Genomic DNA, 19,114 nt, shown 5'->3' with positions numbered 1-19,114 from the left:
AATCCACTTCCGCATTCCTTCTCTGCCTCTTTTCCGGTTTCATGAACCAGAATTAGCTCCACTATGTTGGAGTGTGAACTAGAGGTTTCTCTCTCCTTTACCAAACAGACAAATAAAACCTTTTCTTTTTTTAAGATAATGGAATATTCTCCCTAACCCGATGTCAAATACTTGTAGACTTCTTCTGATGGACTTAATGTGTCTCGTTCTTTGTACACTTACATGCTGTTTACTCCTCTTCCTGACAGTGTTCATCCTTTACTCATGAAGCGCTGTGTTGTATTACCTCTAGGGTTGTCCTCCTCAGTTAGTATGTCCTCTCAGATACTTAGGATGTCCTCTCAGATACTTAGGATGTCTTCTCAGATAGTTAGTATGTCCTCTCAGATAGTTAGGATGTTCTCTCAGATAGTTAGTATGTATGTCCCCTCAGATAGTTAGTATGTCCTCTCAGATAATTAGGATGTCCTCTCAGATAGTTAGGATGTTAGTAACTTCTAATGACAGCACGTATGTGAAAAGCCTGGAGCAGGTAACTGTAATTGCAAAATGTAATCAAACTACTCCAAACATCATGTATACATTTATTTCTTGTAACAAAGCAACTGGTACACTTAATTTAATGTGAACAGGAGAAACGCTGCAGACTCCACAGAGGACTCCACACAACCCTCTCAACATGTTAGCTCAAGCTCAAAATTAGATCTTTTAGGTTGTTTCTATAAAAAAAAAAAAAAAATGTACATTTCAAACCTTGTTGTGGTTGTCTGGAAAAAAAACAAGATCAGGAGAATTCGTTTAACAGAAGTCCAAATTGAAAGAAACGGTCATATCTGACAGAGAAATGTCTATGGAACGCATCTCAAACCTACGGAGGAGGACGTGCAGAATGCTACAGTTCTTTATGTCTTTGGGGGATGAAGACTAACAATGACGGGTGAGACTTCAGGAGAACCACCCCGGTATAGACCCGCTGTGTATGGAGCCGGTCTTTAGACGCGGCGGGAAGGAAGAGGACGGACGGCGGACGACACACAGGGAGAAAGATTTTTTTTGTTTTGTTTTTCACAACCCACCCCCCCCCCCACACACACAAAACAAAGAAAAGAGTTTTGCTCCCGTGGGATGTAGGACGATCACATCACAGGACTGGGAAGAGGTGTTGGCTGAAGGGCTTATCGTCCTCAGCGTCCTCCTGGAAGAAGGAAACGGTGTTACACTGGCTCCTCCATCACAGTCAGCTGATGAACGCGCTCAGGGACTCCTAGAGATCTACAGTACCTCTCCATCTTCACCATCCTCATCATCCTCATCTTCACCTTCCTCTTCCTCCCCCTCATCAATATCTTCCAGACCCTCCTCTTCATCGTCGTCGTCGTCATCGTCGCCGTCACCTTCCTCGTCCTCCATGTCAGGGACCTTGGGATCATTGACACATTAACCACGTGGTCCTGGTCTAGAAGCAGTGAGGTATGAGCTAAACACGTGATGAAGAGTCTTTAAATGTGGATCTTATGTAGAGAAATACACGGATTAGACGTGTTGACTGCTACGTATACATCATAGATCAGCTCTAGAACAGGGTTCTAATGATGGAACTGTGGGTTCAGGTACTGTACTGATGTCCTGTAGACACAACATGACAACTTCTTCCACTGACGAGAGAAAGAGCTATTAAGCCAACCTCGAGTCACGGTAAGAGTTTTGATCTTTGAAAGGGTTCATTTGAAGCTTCATGTAAAAACAAATCAAATATGTATTATTCATGTCAGATGAACCCACCCATCTGGAGGGCAGGTCCAGCCCTCACTGTAATAACGTCTCAGAGTTATAACAGCCCAGCTCACATTAGAAACCCTGTGCAGTGTTTGGGTGTCTGATGGGCCTTCATCAGGTCACCAGTACCTCAAGCACCACAGCCCACCGTGGTTTCAGCACAGTGCTGCTTTGTGTCTGACGGCTGTAGACTAGAAGAAGCCTACCAGGTAGTACTGCAGCGGGTTGGGCCAGATGTCGTCCTTGATCACTTCTCCCAGCTCGTCGGCTCCGGCGTCGGAGTGATCGGTAAACCAGGTGAAGAAGCTCTCCGGCTCCTCGTGCTGCCTCTTCTTCCCGGCTTTGTTTGGCGTCTGGCCCGTACGCTTCGTCAGGTCCTGAGGAGGGAAACGAGTTCGGTCAAGATCGAACGTTACTATAGCAACGAGAGAACAATACCCGTAACCATTGTTACATGTGCAAAATCCTCAAGTAAGCCCAAGAAGTGAGATAATGATGAATTACATGTTTTGTATCACAAAGACAAACAAACCTTTCCAGCCTTCCATTTGATTTCAGTAGATTTGGAAACGGGATCTCCGCTCTCATTCACATTGAACTCTTTGGAGAGGGCTTTGTTCTCAAAGTACGGGTTCTCGTCAAAATACTACAGAAAAGAAAACATCTGCATCAGAACACGTCATCGAGAACAGACAAATACAAAGTGAAGCCGACAACTCACAAAATCTATTCTATATCCAGACTTGATGTCCTCAAACTCAGTGACCTCCACCCGCGACAAGTAGTGCAGCGCCTCCTCGTCGTCCTCCCCCAGGAGAGCTGAAACTAGAGGACAAGCAGACACGTTTCCTCTGTGCTCACCGTGAGTTCACACAAACATGACAACAGAACACAGCTTACCTTGTGGATGGTTGACGAATGTCGTGACCCAGAAGTTGGGGATTTTGGCTATGAGTTCTGACCGTTTCTGAAAGAAGGGCTGGCGTAATTTGTTGTACTTCTGCTCTACTTTTAAAATTTCTTCACTGGCCTGTTCGTTCAGTCTGTGGAGAAGAAGAACTCACGTTAAAGAGGAAACGGTCTCCTCTTTCATCACACAAGAGTCACACTCACCTGTCAATCTCATTCTGTACTTCATCGATGTGTTCAATTGCTTCCTGTTGCTCTTTTTCTGAAAATAAAAAGAACACTTTTAACTAAAACAAGAACACTCATCATGAAGACGTCTACACATTCTACACTGTCTTCTACACATTCCTACATGTTACAGTGGATTCACCCTGAAACATCCGGTATCAGTAGAGCTACACCTTCTACTGGCAAACTAAACTCCATCAAATACACAAACATCACCATTTAAGAGGACCTACAGCTACTTATGGACGCTTCACTCACTGTGCATGGACTCCAAAGCATGCAGTTAAATAGCGCGGGACTCCAGCTGTGGAGTGTGTGTGTGTGTGTGTGTGTGTGTGTGTGTGTGTGTGTGTGACCCTCGTCTCTAGAGCTTCCTGTTGTGTAGAGGCGGCCTGGTTTGAATGAGAGGCTACGCGGCGTCTCGCTATGAACGCGTGTCTGCTTCACGCTGCGAGCTCCACCGAAGACTCTGAGAGCACGTGGGAGGAATAGCAACATCCCGTGCAGCGCCTCAGAGCGACTCGCTAGCCGCTGAACAGAAGAAGAAGAAGCGCTTTGTTGACGTTTTGCTCCGCGGCCACCTCACACAACACAGCCGAGCTCGGGAAGCATGGTCCCGGTCAACTGAACGGCGGTGTTCGGCCCATCTTGACCGACTGAAAACGGCTTAACGTCATGTGAATGTTGCGCTCGCTAATCGTGTTGGCAAACAATCGCTACAGAAATGCAAGCTGCAGACGAGTACGAGCAGGAGCATGGCTGCACACGGTTCCATCAACACCTCCCGACAACAACCCCCACACACTGTCTGCACGAACAACACACACACACACACACACACACACACACACACACACACACACACACACACACACACACACACACACACACACACACCACGATAAATGCAGCGCATGCAATGCAAAGTACCGGCCTTCTTCATGGGAACTAACGTTAGTTGCTAATGCAAGCTAATGGCTAGCTAACCTCACGCTGGCTAGTTAGCCTATGCTATCATGCTACCTTCTATTACAGCCCCGCACAGCATCCCCTCCGTGTGTAACGCTGTGTGTAGGAAAGCTACACTAAGCTGCTCGTCCGTGAATACATTCCACTCGACACAACTCAACAAACTACGCTCAAAATAACAAAATGACGAAAAACAAATGAAAATGGCGTTGAACGGGATAACCGCCATTCCTTCACGTTACCGGAGGTCTCGTCCGCTCCGTCGTGGTTGGAATTATCCTTTCTGTTGACTTTCGCCGATGAGGCCGACATGGTTACCGTCAGTCGCGACACCTTTGACCAGATGTGTATTCCGAGCGGTTTATAACTCTTCTCTGGAGGATAAAAGTTACTTCCACCTTACAGAGTGCGTGTGTTGAGCCCACGGTAGGGAGGGATGAGCGCAGCTTCGCACGCTTGTTTCTCTCTGTGGCGCTCGGTCGGTGAACACACGCACAGCGCTCTACTGCCTCCTGCTGGCTGGAGTGCAACACTGAACCACAAAGCGACAGAGCAGTGCATTCAATTCAAATCCATTGTCACAAGGACGCGCTAGTTCACTCAGGCCGTCCATCCACGTTAACTATATGTTCAGTCAGCTAAACTTACTCTGCAAGCTCTCTGCAACTTTCATCAATTCTTCCTTTTTCAACTATTGTGTTTTCCATTTTGGGTGCAGGAGCTTTTCAGAATCAAAATCAGTTTGAATGGAAGTGTGAGCCCTCTCCGGTGGAGTAAGGCACACCTGGCCAGGGTGCACCAGTAGTGAAGCCCATTTGAGGCGGACCGATGTTCAAATGTAGCTACAGCTGAATGTGTTGCTTTGTGTGGGAGTGTGTTCATGGTCATTATTGTCTCAAAGTCATGTTAACCTAAAGAGCAGAAACTCTGTCACCTCCTGGAGCAACATACCAAAGCACGCGTTTCATTTGCAGTGTATGCCTGCAGTACAACTCATCCAGCCCTCTGCCTCTGGGGGGCTGGATGGAGAGGCAGGCATCCAGACAAAGTGCTTCTTAAGGGAATCTCTGACACCAATCCGTGATACGATTTAGCCGTGAAATGTATGATCCGTTGCAGTTTCCTTAGAAGCGTATCTCATAGAAAACCTTTGTGAGCATATGTTTTCATGTCAAAGTTCACCACATGTTAAATATGGATTTAAAGGTTCTCAGATTGCTACAACACGCCGCATACTGAGATCTTTTAATCGGCTTTCCTTTTCTCTCAAGAGGAGATTGTGTTTGGTTTATTTAATTGAAGCACGAGAGGAGACCGTAGGCTACGTGAACGCATCATGTGGTTACCTCTGCAGGTGCATTGAATACTCGAATGTGATTGGTTCTTGCAGCGTTTCTGTCATATCGACTGCCAACCAATCCAGCCGCCGTCGACTGACGTCAGCTTTGCGTGGATCCCCAGTTTAAGTCAATTCACTTCTATTGAGGTGCGTTTCCATCACGAGCAGGAGGAGCTACACCCCCGTGGAGCCCGTGAACAGCCGGAGAAGACGTTGAATCACACATGACACCGCCAGTTTACCGAGGCTCACGTTAGTTCTACAGTTTCACCGACTCTCGGGTTCAAAGAATCAACCGGCAGCTGGAGCAGCTGACAGCCACCATGTCAGGTGTGACACTACAGGTAAAGTGAATGCCACAGGTTGTAAAAGCTGAATTACCATGGAGACATTAGGTGGCAACATTACGCTACATTACACTACTATCAGCCGAAGTTACGTTCGAACTCAAGGAGCTGCTTTGACAGACATGCGCACTGGATTTTCCTGTTTGTCTTGTTCGCCTCTCCTCGTTGTTCCTGTCTTTGTGGTTATCAATCAACTGCTCACCTCTAACTCATGTCCCACTGTGGCTCACTATGTGAACACTCAGCGTCTCTAATACAATTAAATATGGTGATGAGCCTTCTAACACCATCACACAGTGACACAGTGGGATTTGACCTACAATGCTTTATTTCAATAGACGTTGGCCTTCACTCTGAATGTGTGTGTTGGTGGTGGTTAAAGAAGATGAACTGCTGAGGAGTTTAATTTTTACAAATACATATAACAGTCATCGGGTCAGCCTGAAGCACCAGAAGCAGAGGTTAGATGATTGAATGGTTAGTGAAGGTAAAGCTTATGGAATGAAACATGAAGGGTTAACTAGTTTAACGCTCATCTAATCTATCTTAAACTAATCCAACACTAGAGTCTTAGTCATAAAGTCTTTGAACCTTTGTTTATTGTTCACCGTTTCTTTTCATGTCACTTAAATGGCTCTTCTTATTGCTTACAGTAACAAGACGACAATTAGTGCTATCATTTGTTACTTTCTGATTATTTCTTTGAATACGTTATTAATACTAAAACCATGCTCTTTGGACACACAACACGTTAATACGTGAAAACACTTTGAATAAACAAGCACACAGTGTGGGCGGAGCTTCAGGGCTCTGTGAAGTGAGTCCAGCATGACGTCCTCAAGGTGTCCCTCTGGACTCTCCCAATCTGTTTCCTTTAGCACTGAATGACGTATGAATACCAGACTGACGTAGGTCACTGTTAATGAAAAGCAGAATAAGTTTCAGTCCCAGTCGAGACACAGCAGCTCATGTTCTGACCTGAGAGCAGGCTGGGCTGCCACTGGAGTAGACCGCTATGCAGACGTGTGTCCACAAGGGGGAGGCAGGGTGCTGGTGCTGGCTTTAACTGGTCCTCCTGGAATACTTCACTTCCTCACCATTGTTTCCCTTCTTCAACCTGTTCCGTCGTTCTTTGGTGGAAACAACCTGTGCTTCTCTTTCTCTTTGATATAATCATCGTAGCTGCTGGTTTCAGTTCATGTAGTGGAGTTGAACTGCATTGATCTGTGTTGGTGCTGGCCTTCGTAATGTTGCAGCTTCTCTCTTTATTTCACATTTTGTGAAACGCATGGAGTCTAGCTTGAAGGTACATTTATTGGAAACTACTCCTGAAATCATAAATCTTGTTTTAGGAGCGTGTTCCAACAAACAACCAGAGAGACGTGTGACGTAGCTTGACCCAATTATAAGTGACAGTAGCGTGTTTTTAGAGACATAGACAGCTGGGCACATTTGTTCATAATATGTGATGTGATCATAAGGAGATATAAATATGAGCCGCAGTGATCAGACACTGAAGCAGCTGTGGTGTGTCCTTCAGAGTGGCGGCCTGCAGGGTCTGGATGAGGGGGACATTCTGGACCCAGAGTTCCAGCAGCGTTTGGAAGATGCCCGTACTCTGCTCAGGCAGGAGATCCAGCGCGAGTTGAAGATCAAAGAGGCCGCTGAGAGACTTCGGCGGGCCGTCACCAATCGCAGAAACGCCGCAGACGTGGAGGGCCAGCTCAAAGCCTCGAGCCGCAAGCTGGAGAAGTTACACTGGGAACTGCAGGAGCTCAATGCCAGGTCTATGGCCACCGAGAAGGACTGCACCACAGGTCAGAGATCATCTGCTGGAATGTATTTTCATAAACAGAAACTTGCACTCACCATCCTTCAGTCGGTGCTTCTGTCCAACACGTTGGTGAACTCCAGGCTTGACGACTAGTGCCGCCATCCGGTCTAAATTTCCTCTTGACCAATTAAATTGACTGTGCCTAGACTGCTCTAATGTTCTGATGTTCCTCTAATGTTCCTCTAATGTTCTTCTAAAGGAACATTGACAGTAGATCACCTGAGTGACTTTCAACCAAAAGATCCAAACACAAAGTCCTTGATTATTTGATCTCTGCTGTTTATAAACCAGGTTTCTCTCCTATTTATTGGTTTTAGTATTAATAACGTATTCAAAGAAATAATCAGAAAGTAACAAATGATAGCACTAATTGTCGTCTTGTTACTGTAAGCAATAAGAAGAGCCATTTAAGTGACATGAAAAGAAACGGTGAACAATAAACAAAGGTTCAAAGACTTTATGACTCTAGTGTTGGATTAGTTTAAGATAGATTAGATGAGCGTTAAACTAGTTAACCCTTCATGTTTCATTCCATAAGCTTTACCTTCACTAACCATTCAATCATCTAACCTCTGCTTCTAGTAGCTGCTGTCCAATTGCTCTCCAGATGTATGTATCCTGTCGAAACATCAAATCTTATTGAGCGGCACTTTATGCAAATCAGCAGCTGGACTAATTTGCATATGTGGTCATTGTAAATACCCGGCTACATTAAAATAATGCAGTTAAGCAAACTCATTGTGCACCTGGTGCTAATTTGAATAATATGATTTAATGTTCCATGTAACACGTCTCTATGTGATTGAGAGTGACAGATTATTCCACGTTACATCAACAGTGGACTTCTCTTAGTCCTCTGAGTTCAATGTGAAGTCAGATGTTTGTCTCAGACAAACAGCAGGATGCCGTCTGAACAACAGAAGTCATAAACCTTCTCCACTGAATCAGCACCAATGAAAGACCTCTAAGCCTGACCCACCGTGGTTATTGTACGCAGGCGGCCTGGAGGAGGAGGGCGGCGACCTATCGGCAGAGTCGTGTTCGTGGGAAGAGGTCACCTCACCGGCGGCCAGTCGGGTCAGAACCCTGAAGAAACAGCTCACCATGGAGACCAAAGTCAAACAGGGCGCTGAGAACATGATCCAGACTTACAGCAACAGCTCAGTCAAGGTGCAGCGCAATATCACACACACACACACACACACACACACACACACACACACACACACACACACACACACACACACACACACACACACACACACACACACACAGTTGGTCAGTTTGCTGATGGAGATTTCTTCTTTTCATCCTCTTAGTTTTAAATGTTGTGCTAAACTCGGGTATTGTGAATAAATGTAAGGGAATCCAGAGATCAATGAGTTTCGAGGGCATGCCAACGTAATGACATAAAGACTGAGTTTTATATCATTTTCAATCATTAGTTATATGTGATGAAAGCATGTTCTTGGTTCTTTAGGTCTGTGTGTTTGTAGGCCTGAGGACGTCTTTATTGTACCACAGAGAAGCTGTCAATAGTGCAGGTTTGTAAAGGAATGAAGTTTATTAATGCCAAACACAAGACTGTCCTCCACAAAGAAAAGTCACTGTTCACTGCTTCTGTTACGTCGTGCAGATGCCTTTCAAATCACAGCATCTGTCACCAGTGTCACTGTAAATTGACATCTGAAGTAGTGGAGAGAGAGAGAAAGATGAACGCAGGAGGTCTGGATGCATCTGGTCTGAGCTGTACTTCAAATAATATGCTACTTCAGTACACTTCAGACCATACCACCACAGACCTGGTTTCCACCGAGTCTTGCTCTCATTAGATTATGATGTATCGGCACAACGTGCATTAAGCTCCCGTTTATCTTCCAGGACAGGAAGATGATGACCACAGCCCAGCAGATGTTACAGGACAGCCGCACTAAGATCGAGCTCCTGCGCATGCAGATCATCAAAGTCAGTCAAGCCAGAGACGTGGAGCAGGAGGGCTCTCATGGTGAGTCTTCTCCCCGCACTACGAAACACCCTCGACTGAAACCGTTAACTGTGACGTGTGCCTCAGCCTCATCAGGAGCTTTTCATTGAATCCTTGTCTCTTATTGACAGATTGAGTCTCCCTCAGTATAGCTCAACTATGAACAACAATGAAACATGAAATGGTCCCCTGCGTCTCTAATGTTTAACAGCTCAGAGACGAAGGTATCTGTCCTCACATCGGCCTCTGATGTCCTCAGGTCACCCTGTGGAGACGGTCAGTCCTTTGGAGCTGCGGATAGCCGACCTCGTGCATCACCTGAAGATTGAATCGGCCGTAGCAGAAGGAGCCAAAAACGTGGTGAAGCAGCTGAGTGGGCGCAAGATCCAGGACCGCCGTGTTCTAGCAGAGGTGGGTTTAGACCGCCGTGTTCTAGCAGAGGTGGGTTTAGACCGCCGTGTTCTAGCAGAGGTGGGTTTAGACCGCCGTGTTCTAGCAGAGGTGGGTTTAGACCGCCGTGTTCTAGCAGAGGTGGGTTTAGACCGCCGTGTTCTAGCAGAGGTGGGTTTAGGGCGCTCCGCTCCATTGGAAACGATACTATGTGGTGATTTAATAGAAATCAGAGCCAAAACTAACCAGAAGACATCAGGCACAAAACTAAAGCTAGAAAAGTCAAAGACTGTTTAAGTAAAGACGTGTTAGAGGTTTAATAGATGGATTTCTGCTTTCTATGAGGCTACAGCCAGGGGTCAAAGGTTATCAGCTGTTTTACCTGCAGTGCATTTCAAAGGTCTGACATACCAAGAACATTTTAGGTTTTCTATTGAACATGTTTGAAGTATCGCAGCAAAGATCAAATGATCTCAGAGTTCATTTGGAACAAAAGAATAAGGAAGTCATTCTTACTAAAGGTCACATTTGTTTATATAAAGTAACTTTGTGAAACACAGTAATCATCATATCCTAACTCTCCAAACCAGTCTAACCCGTACTGACAGTCAAGGAGGTCAAATATATATAAATATATTATATTTATATAAATATATCAAATATGTATGAGAAACTAACTAAATGACTGATTTCAAAATAAATGACATAACAGAACGCTTCTGAAAAATGTGACTCTTAAAATAAAGTATTTCATTTTAGAGAAATGAATTTCCCTGAATTGTCCTGAAGCTTTAAATTCAGGTGTGAAGTGATGTCACCAGAAAAACTTCCTCTGATAATAATATGTGTGGTTATTAAACCTCATGTTTCAGCTCTATCCTCTCTGTTGACATCATAGTTCTCAGGGTTCTGATCATATTGGGCTCTTAGATTGTTTATGATCTGTGACTTTGTTTCAGATGTGAGTCGGTACGTTCATTTCTTCATTTATTTATCTATTTACTTTATTTTAACTTTTTTAATGAATATCCCGCTCCCACTTTATTTTACTTATCAGTGTATTCTTGATTAATACATTTTACTACCATTGGTGTTGATATTATTCCTTGTTTTAATGTACACAGATGTGTGTATGTATGCATGTAGAAAACGCATACATAATATATACATCATATCTTTCCACTGTGTAACGTTGAGTCTGCTGTACTCTTAAGGAGTGTTTGTGTCCCTCAGGCCCAGACCCGCATGCAGGAGTCCTCTCAGAAGGTGGACTTGTTGAGTCTGTCCCTGCAGAGACGTTTCAGTGAGCTGCCTCTGGACCATCCCAAACATGCTGCCATCAAGGAGGAGCTGTTGTTGAGAACCCCGCCTTCCTGTGGATTACCGAAGAAGCAATCCAACACTCCCTCCTCCTCCTCCTCCTCCTCCTCCTCCTCCTCCTCCTTCAAACCAGCCAGTCTAACAGGTTGCTATTAATATATTCCAATATCTATTTATTTCATTTCTTGGCCGGCTTAACGAAGCACAGAGTGATTAAGTCTCTGCTTAGGTAGACGTTACTCCACCTAGGATGTTGAATACTGTACTGTTAGTTGTAACACAGTATTCCTACATTATCATGCAGGTACTTTGACTGGAGTACCTCTTCCACCACTGAAGAGCTTCTCATCTGACCTCATCGTTTTATGATATCCACAAGATTAACATTAACATGTTCTTCCTCAAGCTTATTGTTTTCCATTAAAGTTAAACTAGTGTTCCTCCAGACTGAATTGAAAACTGAAAGACTTGTCCGCAGGTCGGTTGGAGGTATGTTTGATGGGCTGCCAGGACCTGTTGGAGTCGGTTCCGGGCCGAGGTCGCGTGTCCGGCATCGCGGTCACTTCTGTGAGCCTCTCGGATGGAAAGTCGGTGAAGGTGAGAGCCGGCCTATCGGGACGCAGCGCCAGCGCCAAGACAACCCGGGCTGATGACCTGTCCTGTAAGTCAACACTGCAACTCAAACTCAGTTTTTGTTTGGCGCTGTACTCCCTTTAAAGCTTGTTAGCCCGTCGTGGTTTGGATGAGGTTCTGAAGATGGAGTCTGGATCCTTCTGGTTCTTCAACCTACACAATACATAAGAAACTTTATTTACGTACATTTATATTCATTAAGCAAATGCATTACAGTGAAATTGGTCTAACAAAGTCACAAGTTTTGTGAGTGAGACTAGAAATGTGAGTTAAATGACTTCCTGTAGTTCTAACTTGACTCTGACTCCGTCACTGTCTGATCAAATGATGCAGGAAGAACAACAGACTTTGCAGCTGCAAACTCATCTTTTGTGGTCAATATAACACGCACTGAGGAATGTATTGCTTCAATCAACTACATTTATCATCAACACTGATTGGACATTTAGTCGTTCTCTCTTTTTAAAGCTCACAGTAATGATTGAAGGCTGCTGAACAGGCTGCTTGTAAAGAACTTCATTTCTTCTTGTGTGTGTGTGTGTGTGTGTGTGTGTGTGTGTGTGTGTGGAATGGTCCACGCTGTGTGTTTGTGGCGTTGTAGTTCCTCTCTCTTTATAACGTCCTCACAGCTGTGTCTTTGTGTTGTGTCTCAGCGGAGATAAGTGCTGTGCTGAAGGTGGACAACAGGATTGTGGGACGCACACACTGGAGACAGCTGAGCAAACAGGCCTGGGGCCAGAGCTTCAGCATTGAGCTGGAACGGGTCAGTGGCTTTCACTTCAGCAAGCAACTCAAACTACAAGTCAGATCACACCACAGCTGCATCTTTCTCATGGCTACTCCGCTTCCCTGACGACAGCATAACGACTGACTGAGTCACTGTAGCTGAAGTTCAAATCTCTCCATGATGGCCGGTCCTACCACACAGTGTAGATGCTGTTGAACCAGAGCTGCTGCTCTTGGCCCTCATGATGAACATCTGTTAACAGCTTAGGAACACTGACACGGGGCTGTGACATCTTGTCCCGCAGTTAGTCACAATGACCAAGAATGTCTTTGATACTCAGCCTCCTGTAATCCCGCTGCTAATCCCCGACATTTGCTCTAATCTGGTCTAACCCGTCCACGTCCAGCAGCCCTGATTAAGACGAACGTTCCTCCGGTTCTCTGTTTGACAGTGACTCTTTAAACGTTAGAGTCACAGATACACATGCAGGTCAGCTTACTAATCACAGGACGTTTTACAGATGACTTTGAGTTACTGTCTCTTTCCTAAACACAGAGTGAGTCACTGAAGAAGTCACTGTCTGTTACCTTCTCTTTTTCAGTAATTCAAAAGATGAAGCTCTTCTGTTCCACCAAATTTAATAATTTTGGAAAACAAAAATGATGAAATGAGATTATAAGCGCGCCTGAATATTTGTAATCTGTGTCTGTGTGTTGATCTAGTCCCGGGAGCTGGAGATCGCGGTGTACTGGAGAGACTGGCGAGCGTTAAGTGGGGTGAAGTTCCTGCGGCTGGAGGACTTCCTGGATAACCATCGACACGGCATGTGTCTCCAGCTGGAGCCTCAGGGCAACCTCTTCATTGAGGTGCTTTCCTTCTCATTACTCATCTCCTGTCTCTGCACTGGGGAGGAGTTTAGAGAAGGGAGGTTGTATGAGGGCTGGGTGTGACACCATGCTCCCATGTGACACTATGCGGATGTGTTGTTTTGGAGCAGTGTGATGTGGGCTACTCACCTTTTGTGAGTCAAAATCAGATCCTGATGAAGACTTTTCAAGGATTTCTTCTTGATGATGGGGAGGCCTCATTGATAAAAGACATCTTCCATCCATTCCTCCTCTCTCAATAACTGGTTAAATGGCTCTTTGATCCTTGTGTTTAATGTGCACATCAGCTAGAAGCTCTACGGTCCTACTTCAAATTGGGGGGGTGCTGACCGCCATCAGAGTCACTGCATGTAATCCACTGAGTGAGGATAAGGATGTAGCGACGTCATTACGCAGGATCGTATGTCAGGTTAGGGTTTAGGAGGGAAAATGAACTTACGTACTCGTTTGGATTTAATACATCAAACCTCAAAACAAAAATATGTGGAACCACAATACATAATAGAGCTTCCCTTTTAATATTAGCGCCCATAGGTTGCTACCCACATATTCTGCCTGCCTTTCTCATGCCAGGGTTGATGTAATTGTCAGAGTTGTGGTTACAATTATCCCAAGCACGTCATATTTCTTGACCTATGACACAGCCGTGATTACTGATGCTGCATCGGTCTAACACATGAGTCATAATCCGCTCCTCTGATCATTTCCAGGTGACCTTTATCAATCCTGTCATTGAGCGGCGCTCCAAACTCCAGAGGCAGAGGAGGATTTTCCCTAAAGAGAAAGGTGACTCCGGTCATTCATAGTGCATCACCAGTTCTCTCTCTATAATTATTATTATTATTATTATTATTATTATTATTATTATTATTAATCGGTGTTAGTTGTCAGACTTGTTTCTGACGGTTCTGGTTTACTTTACTGTTGTCATAATGACAAGTAGAACATTGAGTCACACACAACTACATGTGATTGTGGTGACATCATACTAACAAACAACCAATTCCATCATTATAGAAAGGTGACTCGCACTACTCCATCATAGCTGTTCTTTTCTCACTACTTGCATATTGAAGTCTTCTGATTGTCTCTTTTGTCCCCGTGTGTCCTCACAGGGAAGGACTTCCTGCGCGCTGCCCAGATGAACATGAACTTTGCCACATGGGGCCGTTTGATGATGAGCATCCTGCCTCCCTGCAGCTCCCTGGAGCCCATGAGCCCTCCATTAGCTGCCCCCCCGTCCTCCAGTACTCCCCCAGCCCGGTAAGCTTCTGTGGTGTCTAGATACCGTGACCCAGAAACATCTTTGTCTCTTCTCTGAAAGAGCTGCTACAAAAGAGAGCTGTTCACTGGAGGCGATTTCTCCACCATGATATCTGAGACTAGAGAAGAGCCACAGTATCACTGACCTGCACTCAGACTCATGACAAGTAACAAAGTGTGTGTGTGTGTGTGTGTGTGTGTGTGTGTGTGTGTGTGTGTGTGTGTGTGTGTGTGTGTGTGTGTGTGTGTGTGTGTGTGTGTGTTGACTGTACATCTTAAATCCTTTTCCATGAATTTCTCTTTATGTATGAAGATAAAATGAGTGACAGAAAAAGCCAATCTCTTTTAGACTGTACACAAAATGAAAGCATTGAAACATAATTCATCTATAACATAATAACGGTTCCCAGAGTGAAAACACATGAGGAGTATTCCACATGAAGAAAGCCTAACAATGCAACAAGAACCAAAGGATTTTAGTGTGTTAGTTATGTTCTACTTGCTTTGGTTTGATAAGTAGGCGTACATCTATTTTATATTAACATATAAGCGGTTTGGAGACAGTAACCTGCGTGTGAGTGGTGGAGATGAAGGTAGTCAACAGCACCAACAGCAGCACAACCACAATAGTGAAGTAGCTCCTCTTGTTTTCAGAGAACCTGCTGTGGTGAGTCTAAATTTGAATGAAGATCAACCCGGCCGGTCTCCACATCGCACAAGAAAGAGCACTAAAGACTCTCCACCGGTAAGCAAGTCAGCTGAGCAGCGATGACAGCAGGAAACAAGGGCTGAAGGGCTGAAGGGCTGTGATGATCTAGTGGTTCATGTTTCATGTGTTCTTGTTTGAGTGAGTTAATCTCTATTGTCTGTGAAACCAGTGTCCTGGTGAGAAGAAGCGGCATCCATCGGTTCATCCTCCTCCACAGTGAGTCAGACTGAGTAGGAATAAGGACAGTTTGTTGGAATCATTGAGTTTCACAGTGATGATGAGAGATGGAGCCTGAATTAACAAATGTACTGTACCTGACTACAGCTTATGTCTGTGTGCAGCACAAGACACAGTAAACACTCTCCATGCATGCATATCACATGTATGGAGATACGTCTCTCCATGCATATCATATTCAAGCACTGTGCAGCCAGCAGGAAGGTTTCCTCTCAGTAGTAGTAACTCCCATGTGAGTTATACCATAACGCCACAGTGTCACAAAGAATGTACATTTATTAGTAGTGCAGAGAACACAGTAAGGAATTCTTCAGTCCCTGTTCCTTTGTACTGTCATGCAGCAGGAGTGAAGGACTGCAGATGGAAGACTTCAACTGCATTTCAGTTCTGGGGAGAGGTCACTTCGGTAAGGTACGCATCTCCTCTAACTTGTTCCAGCTGTACAAATGTCCGTAGCAGTGTTTGGATCAGAAATGATCCGATAATATGAATCTTCATACCGTTAACGTTTCTCCGCTACCCTGTAACGGATCAAAGGTGCTGCTAGCAGAGAACAAGAAGTCAGACAAACTGTACGCCATCAAAGCCCTGAAGAAAGGAGACATCGTCACACGTGATGAAGTTGACAGGTAAGCAATCCATCGACACAACGCTAGAGTCTGTGACTGCACCAGGGCCCGGATCACAGAGAGTCCATCTCAGTGGGGCTCTCATTGGGTCACCTGGCATCAACTGGGTGCCGAGTGCTGCTGAACAGGACTTAATAAGCCGTTCGCTCGGTTTCTAACCGTGTGCTCCAGCAGCCATTGTTTCAGTTCACGTCACTCAAGCGTGAAGATGAATTGACAGAGACTTCCTCACAGGGAACATTTTGTCAGCGCTGCTTCCACTTTGTCCAGCATTAGAGTGAAAGCAGGGCTCTCTGTAGTCCCTCTGAGAGGCATTGATGAGCTGTGTTGTCTAATCGAACCCTGATTAATGGGTTACTATTACAAACAATTTTCATTTCATAACGTCAAACTGAACTGCAACAAACTGCTGTCTTGTACTTAAAGAATATAAAAATACCCAATCGTTCCAAAGAGCCAACATTCATCAGTAACCATCTCTCCACAAGTGGAGCTGTTTTGTCATAAACAACAAACAACAAACATGCTGAATATAAAGGGTGTAAATCTCTACAAACGTGTGTCTGTGTTCAGCCTCATGTGTGAAAAGAGGATCTTTGAAGTGATCAACACCTCCCAGCATCCTTTCCTGGTGAACCTGTACGGCTGCTTCCAGACTAAGGACCACGTGTGCTTTGTGATGGCCTACTCCCCCGGAGGAGACCTCATGACGCACATCCACACCAGCATCTTCACTGAGGAGCAGACCCGGTTAGCACCCATCGCTCCATAAAGTCAGCTGACATGCAGGATGGTGCTATGATGTCATCCCTCTCTCTCTCTCTCTCTCTCTCTCTCTCTCTCTGGTTTCAGGTTTTATTCGTCCTGTGTGCTGCTCGGCCTGGAGTTTCTACACCAACACCAAATAGTTTACAGGTGAGTCCTCCTCAGGCTCAGAACAGTATTCCTTCATACCTGGCTGCATGTGGGGAACATGTTGCATGTTGCATGTTGCTTTGTGTCTGTCAGGGATCTGAAGCTGGATAATCTGCTGATGGATGCAGATGGTTTTGTCAGGATAGCAGACTTTGGCTTGTGCAAAGAAGGTGAGATCATTCTGTCATGTTTGTCAAACTCTTTAAAGCGATGTAGCCTTTTTACCTCCAGCACATGGCGATCATCTCATATGACAGGATTCAGTGTGTGCAGGCTTGCAACGTGAACACCTATTCGTTTGATGGCACTCATGAACTCCTCTCAGTAGTTCTCTGTTGTGTTGACGTTATTGTGCGCTAACCTGTGAGTCTGTAGTAAGGCTGTGCTGTGTGTAGGTATGGGCCACGGTGATCGCACCACAACGTTCTGCGGCACTCCGGAGTTTCTGGCCCCAGAGGTGCTGACGGACAACACCTACACCCGCAGTGTGGACTGGTGGGGGCTGGGGGTCCTCGTCTATGAGATGCTGGTGGGGGAGGTCAGTGTGAACGTGACAAATGCACTGCTGTGGATGAACGGGCTGAAGCAAATGAGCGGAATGTTTCTTCATGGTTTCATTTGGAGTAGAATGTTTCATGTTCCCGATGCTTTGGTGTGTATGGGAATAAAAGCTATTATAAGGATTTTGGGCTTTACTCACTTTTTTTAAACGCACTGCTATTAATTTGGACACAACTAATATAACCACCGAAGGAACAGAGTCTTCTAGAACATTACTCAGTTTGTGCTGCTCTCTTCTCTCTCAGTCTCCTTTCCCAGGTGATGATGAAGAAGAGGTGTTTGACAGCATCGTCAACGATGACGTGCGCTACCCTCGCTTCCTGTCTCCTGAGTCGGTGTCCCTCATGCAAAAGGTCGGCCTCAACTAATGGATCTGGATTCTCTTGGGGAGTTTCCTCGTGATCTTTTTCAACGAAAGCTCTCGCTCTGATCTCATGTTTATTTACTCCTCTCTACTCCTCCTCCTCCTTCCACTGTGTTTTAGCTGCTGCAGAAGAATCCTCAGATGAGACTGGGAGGAGGCGAGGAAGACGCCTCGGAGATCAAAAGACACAAATTCTTTCAGGTCATTATCCAGACAGTCACCTCTTCATTCTGAACTCCAGCTTCAAAAGAGGGCTATTTGATAACCTGTTACTAATCACCATATAATAATAGTGTGTAAATAATCCAGCGCCTCTTAAAGGTATAATAAACAGGAATTATTGGGAAAATTACGATGGTGGAAATCTAGTTTGTTATAGCAGTTAAAGCACGTTAGTGAGGGCTGCATGTTTACACATTATGAACCAGTTGATTACATTCTTATTGTCCTCTAACGGCACATTGAAGGTGATGTTTTAGTGATTCCTCCTCCTCTTCCTCGTCTGTTCACAGGGAATGGACTGGACCGCTCTCCTGGCCAAAAACATGAAGCCTCCCTTCCTGCCGGTCATCAGAGCGCTGAAGGACGTCAGTAACTTCGACGAGGAGTTCACGCGTCTCGAGCCGGTCCTCACCCCCCCACGAACGGCCTACAGCCTGTCTGCTGAGGAACAAGACATCTTTGCTGACTTTGACTTTTCTTTCATGAGTTGACTGAGTGACTCTCTGTGAACGGCTGCTCCTGTTTCTACTCACTTTTATTTGCCATAAAGGTCTTCTGACTGAACAGAAGCTGAGAAACTACCGTCCTGTTCTTCATGTCCACACGGTTCCGGGTTCACGTGTTCTGTGTGGTTTAAACTCCAGAGATCCGGGCTGTGAAGTACCGTTCACGCTGTATCAAATGTGTCACAAATGGACATTGTTCCAGCTCTCTGTCCAAGAACTAAACTGTAAATATGTGTGATCTTAATGAAGAGAAGTGACTCTGAAGGCTGAACTGTATCGTGTTATTTATTATAACCAGTAGACATCAGCTGTTGGGATGTGATACTCTGTCAAACTGTTCAGTGAAGCTCTTCAGAGACTGCTCA

The 19,114-nt window shown here is 45.2% G+C and overlaps 2 protein-coding genes across 4 annotated transcripts; one reads left to right on the top strand and one right to left on the bottom strand.

Moving 5' to 3' along the window:
- Positions 1-570: 570 nt before the first annotated feature.
- On the bottom strand, positions 571-4,339 carry LOC137868799 (protein SET-like). The gene is made up of 8 exons (XM_068705733.1): positions 4,125-4,339; positions 2,890-2,947; positions 2,677-2,819; positions 2,498-2,601; positions 2,309-2,422; positions 1,983-2,153; positions 1,282-1,419; positions 571-1,195 (listed from the first exon to the last, which is right to left on the bottom strand). The coding sequence occupies exons 1-8, from the start codon at positions 4,192-4,194 to the stop codon at positions 1,142-1,144; spliced, it is 852 nt and encodes a 283-aa protein (XP_068561834.1). The 5' UTR covers positions 4,195-4,339; the 3' UTR covers positions 571-1,141.
- A 1,040-nt stretch (positions 4,340-5,379) lies between these two features.
- pkn3 (protein kinase N3) lies at positions 5,380-19,029 on the top strand. Of its 3 annotated transcripts, none has more exons than XM_068705714.1 (22): positions 5,380-5,565; positions 7,109-7,385; positions 8,400-8,572; positions 9,284-9,407; positions 9,646-9,797; positions 11,010-11,241; positions 11,575-11,757; positions 12,383-12,492; positions 13,179-13,322; positions 14,054-14,129; positions 14,459-14,606; positions 15,261-15,351; positions 15,485-15,531; positions 15,897-15,963; positions 16,090-16,181; positions 16,755-16,931; positions 17,034-17,096; positions 17,190-17,266; positions 17,492-17,634; positions 17,903-18,010; positions 18,142-18,222; positions 18,534-19,029. In XM_068705714.1, exons 1-22 carry the CDS (start codon positions 5,545-5,547, stop codon positions 18,732-18,734), a joined length of 2,787 nt encoding a protein of 928 aa, XP_068561815.1. In that variant the 5' UTR covers positions 5,380-5,544; the 3' UTR covers positions 18,735-19,029. The 3 variants fall into 3 exon arrangements, with proteins under 3 accessions (XP_068561815.1, XP_068561814.1, XP_068561816.1); XM_068705713.1 differs by having other exon boundaries at positions 15,894-15,963; XM_068705715.1 differs by lacking the exons at positions 5,380-5,565; positions 7,109-7,385 and having other exon boundaries at positions 8,494-8,572; positions 9,289-9,407; positions 15,894-15,963.
- The last annotated feature ends 85 nt before the right edge of the window (positions 19,030-19,114 follow it).

The sequence above is a fragment of the Cebidichthys violaceus genome, unplaced genomic scaffold, assembly GCF_023349555.1.
Source record: "Cebidichthys violaceus isolate CVI_PGR_0920_01 unplaced genomic scaffold, fCebVio1.0.p SCAF_12, whole genome shotgun sequence".
NCBI classification, from domain to species: Eukaryota; Metazoa; Chordata; class Actinopteri; order Perciformes; family Stichaeidae; genus Cebidichthys; species Cebidichthys violaceus.
The sequence above is the reverse complement of the archived record's forward strand: the minus strand, read 5'-3'. Positions and strand labels throughout refer to the sequence as shown.